We start from the raw sequence: 9451 nt of genomic DNA, 5'->3' as shown, positions 1-9451 counted from the left end.
GACCCTGGAGTCCCTGCAAGCACGGAGCCTGTGATCTCGCCCTCCACTGTCCCTTCTCTCATAGGCAGTGCTGGTGGGACACCGTGGGCGGGCAGTGCTGGTGGGACACCGTGGGCGGCGTTTGCCTTTTCCGGTCCCTCTGCTGAGCTCCAGCACTCAACTTTCAAGTCCCGTGTTCTTGGCCAGCAGCCCCTCAAACTTAGCTCAAGCAAACTAAGCTGACTTTGTCTGACCCACGTGGGAGCTTGTCCTGGGTTCCCGCCCTTGTCACTCAGCCTTTGACCTCCTCTTCTGGCGATCCCCACATCCAATCAACTGCAGATTCCTCTGGGTCTTCCAAATGTTTCTCAGACTCACTGCTGCTGACTTCATCTAAGCCTCAACACGTGGCTCTGAGATCATTGTGTCAGCCTCCCGTGGCTGTTTGGGACAGAGTACCAAAACAACAGTGACTTCAGCAAGTTGGAGGTTGGTTTCTCTCTCGTGTTAACCACGTCTGGAGATGGGAAGGCTGGTCTGAGGTTCGGAAGAACCAAGTCTCCTTCAATCTGGCTATCACAGCATGTGCTCTTTGTCCTGGTGAACCAAAGTGGCTGCTGGAGCTGTGTGCTCAGCCGGCAGAAAGGAGGGAGAAGCAGACAAAAAGAGGCAAAAAGCATGGGTCAGCAGTCTGTGGACAATGGTCAGAAATCGCCACCTGCCAATTTTGCATAGATTGTATTGGTTGTGACTCTGCCTGTGGGAAATACGGCTGTGATGGAGGCTGGGGAGCAATGATCTTGGTTAATAGATTTCATGTGGCTGGCTAAAAATTAAGGATTTTTCTGATTAAGGAAGAGGGCAAGGCTGTTAGCTCCTCTCATCCTCCCTGCACACACCTCCTTCTAATTTTCCCTGGACACAGTAGCAGTGATCTTTCTAGAAGTGCACATTTGTGTACAATCCGTAGATTTCACAGAGGGGAACATGAAGCTCTGGTGTAATGTGAGTCTCAGAGAAACGAGGAGCAAATGTTTCTGCCTGAGACTGTCCCAAGTACTATGTGTAGATACCAAGCCTAGACAAGCCGTTTGTGTTTGCCAGGGCTCACTGGTGCCTGCCGTTGTCAACACACAGGCATGCATGCATCCATGCACACGCCTTTCAATGCCCCACCCCCACCCCATCCTTTGTAAAAGGCTCCTGACCAGACCTCAGCAGCCGGTGCAGACATTTGCCTCCCAAACAAGCACCCACTAGCCCACAGACTTTGAACCTTTCCCCATCTGGGATGCATCTGGGAAGTTCCCAGAAGGCCCATGGCAACTGAACCTCTGTGTTCCTGGGGTCATGGGAGGGGTGAGGAGTTACTGATGAGTGGATTGGTGTAGAGCCATACAGCAAATAAGGACAAGGTGAGAGTTGCTTCTTGAGCCTCAGGACTCCTTCTATAGTGCTCTCTGTAGTCCATGGGGGGTCCAGAGCTGGGATCTCGGTCTCTGTCATCTATCCCATGTGAGACCCAGGCACCCCCAGCACACATCGGGTTAAGCCAGCCCTAGAGTGAGGAGCTGGTGGGCCTGTGGAGCCCTTCCTGACAATGAAGCTAATGAGTCCCTCCTTGCTGCTTTCTCTCACACAATAACATTTAATCATCATTTGCACAGCGGATGAGGCGGCCGCGGCAGATGCAGTTCTGCGTGAATGGTGATTCTTGTGTGTGGGCGCCATTCCTGCTGTCCCAGGCACACCTGACAATCTGGGCCTGGGGCAGGCTATGCTCGGGGGTGGGCTGGGGGCTGGGAGCACCCGTGTGCCACGGATCTGCCTCTGTGGTGTGAGGCATGCGGGCCACGGAGGCACATGTCTGCCCGCCGCACACTCGCCTGGGAGCAGGAGCTGAGGGTCTTAGCTATGGATGAACTGTGGCCACCTCTGAAAGTGCACGTGGGCAGAGGAGCTTGCGTATGTGAGGATGAGGTGTCTGAAAGTGAGGGACATGCAACAGGGTGGCAGAGACTCATGGTATGTGGGACTGGGTGTGTCCGTGCCTAGTGTCCTTCTGAGTACCCGGAGGACATGTATGTGATCAGGTGCACGCATGACACATGCATGATGCTCACTGCATACATCAATACAACAACTAACCCTGTGAGGTGGCTTATGCAGCCTGTAACTGACTTCCCAAACCTGTACATGCTTTCTTGTGCACACAGACAAGTGGACACATATATTCTGAGTGTCACATGGAGCTTTCCATTTACGTGACAACATACACAATGCCTTTGAGTGGGAGCTTATGGAGGTGACTCATACATAGGTGTGGCCTGAACGGGAAAATATATTCACACACTGAAGAGAACTAGCGACACATACATGCACACGTGCATGAGAATGTTTGTGGATACATTGCATGCCTTGTATGCAAACACAGATGCACATGAATGCTTGCTTCCATTGCATACATAACATGCTGGCCTGTGATTGCATTTGCAGACCGACAGGATATCCTCTGTGTGCTCAGTGGTGCACATGCATCTCTGCATGGCAGACACAGGCAGAAACATGTCTTAGGGTGCGCGGTGTGAGTGCATCCTGTGCCGGCATTCTCCTGCAACCACTGGAGCGTGAACTCCCACTTCAACCCAGGGCTGACAGGGCCACATTTGCAAAATGCTCGGAGGCCAGTGACAGAGCTGGCTGGAGCGCGCTGGCTGGCAGGAGGTAAGTGGAGCTGCTGATTCGTGACCCGGGGGTGGGCGGTGATGACGGCTGGCTGACGGATGCGGGTGCCCAGCCGCCCCCTGTGACAGCAGCCGGCTCTTTGAGCTGCCTGAGTCAGGGAGGCAGGCATTGGATCTTGACCCGTGCCGCTCAGGCTGCCTTCCTCTCTCTCTGCTTTGTGTCCACGGCCACGTGAGGATACATTGGTATAGACCAGAGATTCAGACCAGTGGTGGATGGTGGTGGACCAGCCTATACCGCCTCCATCTTGTTCCCAGACCCATCCTCTTTCTGGAGTGTCGTCTCCTGTCCTCGGCCGCTTCTCTGTCCTCTCTGTGTCCCACGTTGTCTGGTTCCTGTGCAGAGCTATGGCTGGGTGAGCGTGGGTGGGTGTTTGTAACAGTCCCAGGCCCACACTGTCTCCTTCCTTCCTTCCTTCCTTCCTTCCTTCCTTCCTTCCTTCCTTCCTTCCTTCCTTCCTTCCTTCCTTCCTTCCTTCCTCCCTCCCTCCCTCCCTCCCTCCCTCCCTCCCTCCCTCCCTTCCTTTCCTTTCCTTTCCTTTCCTTTTTTTTGTTCTTTTGAGATAAGTTCCCATGTAGCACAGTCTGGTCTTGAACTTCTGATTCTCCTGCCTCTACCTCCTGAGTGCTGGATTTACCAGCCTGTGCCCCCACATCTGGTTCATGCGGTATTTGGGATAGAACTTAGAACTTGGTGCATGCCAGGTGAACACCCTATTGACTGAACTACATGTGCTGCCCGGGCTTTGTGCACTTGAGCAAAGGCCTCTGCATCTGTAAAACAGGCACTCAAAAGAACCACACTTTAAAATGGAACAGGCCACAGGTATGTGAAGAGCTAGACATGGAACAGAATTAGTCTCATATGGATTCATATTTATCATATGGTGTTGCTTAATTAGTCAGGCATGCAGCAAGTGCTACATAAGTGTGCTGCCGTCGCCATGGCCAGTACATCACTGTCACTCAGCCTGATTTTTCATTGGAGACCGCCCGTCTTCTCTCACGGCGACGCTGGTGACAAGGTGGATGGTAACACGAGGGGATTTCGTTTGTCTTTCATTTTCCTAGTGACCTTGTGCAGAGGGCAGACATTACGGACAAAAGACCTTCATCTCTGAGCTCACAGGCAGAGCTGGCTGTGCCTTTTTGGTGCCTGGCACTTGCTTGGTGGCACTATTCTCTGCCTAAAACAGGCAGACAGTTTGGGACTCCTGGGGGCCTTGTGAGACCAACCATTGAAGGCTATGTACCCCATGAGATCTTTTAGAGTCACCCCAGCTCATCAGAGACGCCCAGAGGGCGTGAGTGGGCACTGGTTAGAACCCGGGAAGGGACTGAACACATGGGTGTCTTATTGTCTCGGGGAAGCCAGAACCACGCTGCAGATGGAAAAAGGGATCTGGGGCAGGGGGGAGCCTTTCCTTGTAGCCCCACCCCAGAGCCAGCAGAGGCTTGAGGACCACAGACTGGGTAGGTTGGCAGTGGTATGTGGGTGGTGACATTCAGAGAGGCCAGCACATGCTGAGGGCTGACAGTGTGCCTTGCCCCAGGGCTGCGGACCAGGTGGCATCACACCAGAGTACCCATCGTTAAACGTCACCGTCTCCACTTCTTTCAATCTGTTCGACTTGGACCGAGTCATCTTCTCTTTGCGTCTCAGTTTCCTTGTCTATAAACCGAGGTTACCCATTGCTTACGAGCTAACTCTGGGGAAGTGTTCAACGCTGGATATTAAGATGGCATTCTGACCTCACCATCACCTCGTGGAGTTGCTGTTCGAACAACTTGTGTGCTTGCTCTGATGGGTAAGAGAATGGAGGTACAGAGAGCATGAACAGGTTGTTCAAAGTCACACAGCAGACAAAGCAGCCTTTTGACTTTGTGACCTTCCCAGGTCATGTGCAGAGTTTGGGCCCGTGACATTGTATCCTTCTGAATAGGTCATCTCCCTGTTTGGGGGGATCAGAATCAGTCAAGGCAACCCTGTGTGTGTGTGTGTGTGTGTGTGTGTGTGTGTGTGTGTGTGTGTGTGTACAGAACAGGCTTGGGGTAAGCCCTGCCTTGCCCTAGCTATTAATAGCTGGGTGACCTTGAAAGTCACCTCGTTCCCCCCTAGTCTCAGTTTTCCTCTTGGCAAGGGACATGACAATGAGCAGCCTCAGAGCTGTCTCTGGGCTCTGGGAGAGCTGGGTCCTCAAATGCTCATTTGCTGTATTAACTACGGGACTCGGGGGGGCTGAGGGTCCCTGGTAGCAAGAATGTGACTCCCACGTCCCCTGCTTCACTCACCACCCATGTTCCTGCCATCAGCCACCACAGTGGTCCTCCGAAGATGGATCAATGTCTATAGAGCGATGATTATAAGACAACAGCGGCCTCCTGAACTCCCTCCCAGGCCCCGAGGTGAATCAATGGTTGCACATGGGCCTGGTGTGAATCCCAGCTCTTGCAGGCTGGGCCTCCTTCACCAAGGTTCAAGGTGAGCAAAGCCACAAGTTCCTTAGTCCAGCCTTCAAGATCTTTCCACAGCCTTCCCTGACTCAGCCTCCTCCTCCTCCTGGTGAGCCAGCTCAGGGAACCACCTGCTTTGCTGGAAGCAGCCTCACGCTGCCACCTACCCAGCCCAGCCTTTGCAGATGCTGTTGTGCCTCTTGGGAGGCCCCTGCTTGCCTGGCCACCTCATCCATCTCACGCTCATGCTTCAAGACCCAGCAGGCCCCAGGAATTATCCACTCTCTCTCCCATACTCCCGGGGCTTCGCTGTTCAGTCTGCTTCATCAAAGGTGTTATCGCAAGCGGCCTCTGTCTTTGTCTCCCAGGCCTTGAGCTACAGGAAGGCAGGAAGTCCTTACTGGGGCCGGCGAGATGGCTTCCTGGGTGAAAGGGCTTGGCCACCCAAACGGGGTCCTGGAACACACCATGGGAGGAGAGAACCAACTCCTGAAAGTTGTCTTCTTTCCATATGGGAGGTGGTACATACATACACACACACACACACACACACACACACACACACACACACACACACTAATGCACCCCCAATAAAATAATAATGATGATGATGATGATGATGATAATAATAATAATAATAATAAAACGACCTATCTGTGTAGCTTTGGGCACATTGTTTTCGTGAGCCTGTTTCCTGGTCTCTGAATTAGGGTGGGGTGTGTGGTGGCATTCAGGGCACACCAGCTTCCTCTAGATCACCGCTGTGGACCTTTTTGGCATGGAGAGAAGGAGGGGGAGTTCCCTGGGAGGGTGACAAGGTAAGCAAGGAACATTTACTGGATACCCCTTACATGTCAGGGAGGCCCTGAGATCGGAGCTCGGCATCCACAACCCCCACTTTACAGCTGAGCAAACTGAGGCTTCAGCAGTAGATGGCCTGGATGAAGGGTGGCCAGCTATCAGGAGCTGGAATCCATGCCAGGCCCATGGGTAATCACTGAGGCACCCCAGAGGGGCTGGGAAGGAGGACAGAAGACAGCCATTATCTTATAAACAGGGTCTCATGTAGCCCAGGCTGCCTCAAACTCATGAAGTAGCTAGGGGTGTCTTCGAACTCTGGTCCTCTTGCTTTTTCCTCCCAAGTGCTGCTGGGATTACGGGTCTGGGCCACTGTGCCAAGGCCAGGAGAACCTTAAGTTGTAGGGAAAGACCCCAGCTCCCACAACAGACAGATAACATCACCGCTGTGCACAGCCTTTTCTCTCCGCCCAAGCTCATCTTGTTTTTAGCATCCTTGCCAGGGGGCTCATGCTGATATAGCCCAAGGAGCAGGAAGATTCTGCAGTTGCTAGGCACATCTGTTTTCCCTCAGAGGAGGACCAGGGGCTGACAGCTGGGACCAATTCCTCTTCCTTCGGAGGTGTTGGGAGGAGCCAGAGGGTGAGGGAGTGAGCTCAGACACGGGCCTCCAGCAAGCACAAGGATGAGGCTAGTAACAAAGGCGAGCATTTATTGAACACCTACTCTGTGCCAGGCACTGCCCAACGACTTGACACCTGAACCCTTTCCAAATCTTCGAGGTAGGTGCTGTTATTAACCTCATTTGACAGATGAGGAAACTGGGGCCCAGAGAAATGAGGTGACTTGTCCAGGCAGCTGGTCAGTGCGGGAGGCTCCACCACTCGCTGTCTGCGTGTCCCCGGGCAGGTCACAACCACTTCTCTGGGGGGCTTTCCTATCTTGTCACCTTTGGAACGCCACCTCATAGTTTCTACAACAATGCAGTCGGTCTCTGGGTAGCTCCCAGCACACAGTAGGTGCTTAGTAAATGACCAGCCCTTCCTTCATCTTTACTTGAATGCCAGAAAGCCTTGGGGTGGGCACGGCAGCAGCGCCCTCCTCCGCTTTCTCTTCCCAGGTCCTTTCCCAGCATGGGGTTCCCCCTCCGCGGTCCCTTCCAACCCCAGGGCTGCGCAGGTCGGGTTCCCCTCCCTTCTCCTGACGTTGGTCACCATCCCGCACCCCTGAGTCCTCGCAAGCTTCACCCCTTGGGGGCGTGTCGCGGCGCGGGAGCCATGCAGGTCCCCTCCCGTCGGGCCGCGCTGCCGGACTGGCCCGGTTGGGGCTAGGAGGCTGGGGCCTCGTCGTCCCCACGGTGGCCGGCGTAGAGCGCGGCCAGCGGTCGGAAGCGCGGGCCCCAGGCGCGGAGAAAAGCGAAGTCCTGCTCGGAGCCGGTGGAGCCGCTGTGCAGCGAGCTGAGCGAGGCAGCCGGCGAGCCCGCGCCCTCGAACGCGTAGGTCTGGAAGGCGTCGTAGGGCGGCACCGACAGGTCCGCGTCCGCCAGCGCCACCTTGCGGCTGATGAAGTCCCTGAACACCGAGAAGTCCGGCTCCGGGCTCGACGGGCCCCGAGGCAGCGAGTGGCGCTCGGAGGAGGAAGCAGCCTGTGGGGGACTGGCCGCTCCCCCGCCCGCGTCGCCACCCTTGAGCTCCCCGAAATCGTAGAGGCTCCGCAGCGCTGACATGTCATAGGCCTCGGTGTCCTGCTCGCCGCCGCCCTCGTCGTTGTATTTGATCACGTTGTCCCGCATGTCCTCATCCACGTCCGAGCTCAGGTGGCTCTTGTGGTGACGCCTGAGGGTGAGGATTAGCAGAGCCAGCACTGCGGGGTGGGGTGGGGTGGGGTGGCGGGAGGGAACAGGGAGACAGAGTGAGGGCTGAGCTCAGCATACTGCCTGGCCTCCCTCCATCCCCCAATGCCACAGCAGAGCTTCGTGGTCCTTAAAAGTTCCCTAGGTTTCCCATTTCTTGTGGTGAGAACTGAGCTGGCCCTCCAGGTAGGTGGTGAGCTATTCGTCTCAGGAGGTATGCAAATTGAATTTATAGGGCTAGTGGGACTGGGGTTGCCCAGCAGAGCTGTGCTAAGGATTTACACCCGATTCGAGGGCCAGCCATCCTTGGCTCTAGACGCTGCTGTAAGGTTGAGGGCACCTGTCTTCTGTCCTTGCCCGCCTCTGTCCACCCCAGAATTCTCTGCTTCCCATTCAGTGTCTCAGTCAGGACCCCCAGGGTTCTCTCCCCAAGAGCTCTAGCCAGGTCCAGTGACCCAGCTCCAAGCCCCCAGTGGAGGGAAGGTCTTGTCCCTCTGTCTCCTAGTTCCCAGTGTGGCCGCTCCACCAGCAGCAGCTGCAGGGAATTCCTGTCAGCCGGGTCCTCAGTGGGTCCTAGATCTGCTTCTGAGGTCTTCCCTTTCCTCATCTCAACTAAAGAGGGATGGCCTACCACAGACCAGGTCCTGCCAAGTTAACCCCAATAAATATCCTCTGGGACCTGAAAACGTCTCCCTGGCTTAGTGCCTGGTATGGTAAAGAATTGGATGTGTGCTTGCTGAGTGAATGAATGAATGAATAAATGAATGAATGAATGAATGAATGAATGAACAAGGAGTTGCCTACAGACCTGGCGGTGAGAGGGAGTGAATGACTGATTCTCTACGCTTCTTGTCCTCCTTCATCTGGCCTCCAAGACTTCACATTCCTCTTCTCTTCCTCCAAACAGCGCCCACCCCCTGCTTCCCCAGCTCCCTAGCAGTCTTCCCAGGACCTGTTCCTCCATAACTCTCCCTCACTTGGCACTGTCCTGCAGGCCCGTGGCTTTGACTTCCCTCTAACAACTCCAGTATCTCTGGCCCCAGCCTGGACCTCTCCCCTGAAATCCAGATTCAACCAATTGCCAGAACTCTTGGCTGACCAAGAGAACCTCAAACTTCGCACACCCAAAGTTGGAAGAAATAATCTCTTTCCCACTAACCCCTGTCCCTGCACCAGGGCTCAGGGAACCTGATGGAAAGGGGGAGGAGAGAATGTAGGAGCTGGAGGGCAGGAGGGATGCGGAGCTGTCTTCCGGACTGGGCTGTCACATCCACAGCAGCTGTGCACAAGATCAAGCCAGTCCACATTCCAGCAAGGACAGGGGAGGGGCCAGCAAGGTCCCACCCTTAGCCCTAAAGCTGGCTGGAGCTGAGAGAGGAAGAGTCATTTTTCTTCAGGGGTCTGGTCCCTAGCAGGCTGCCCAGGTCCCAGTGGATGGCCACACATGGCACTCACGGGACTCAGTGGGTTATCATAGAGGAAACACAAAGAGGACCTGAGGGCGGGGAGGGGACATGTGGGGGAGGTCTGGGGTGTGTGTGGGTGGATACAACCCAGATACATTGTATACATGTATGAAATAAAGAAAAAAAATTTAATTTGGTTTACTTTTTGTGTATGGGTG

General features: G+C 54.7%; 1 protein-coding gene across 1 annotated transcript in view; it reads right to left on the bottom strand.

Annotated features, from left to right (window-relative positions):
• Window positions 1-6661: 6661 nt before the first annotated feature.
• Window positions 6662-9451, bottom strand: part of Cdh22 (cadherin 22) — a 127172-nt gene continuing 124382 nt past the window's right edge. Inside the window, exon 12 of the mRNA XM_076571168.1 lies at window positions 6662-7838. Within this exon, the coding sequence (XP_076427283.1) occupies window positions 7303-7838 (536 nt within the window). The 3' untranslated portion in view covers window positions 6662-7302. The remainder of the gene's footprint in view (window positions 7839-9451) is intronic.

The sequence above is a fragment of the Peromyscus maniculatus genome, chromosome 4 (genome assembly GCF_049852395.1).
Source record: "Peromyscus maniculatus bairdii isolate BWxNUB_F1_BW_parent chromosome 4, HU_Pman_BW_mat_3.1, whole genome shotgun sequence".
NCBI lineage: Eukaryota > Metazoa > Chordata > Mammalia > Rodentia > Cricetidae > Peromyscus > Peromyscus maniculatus.
This window is presented reverse-complemented; position numbering and strand designations above follow the sequence as displayed.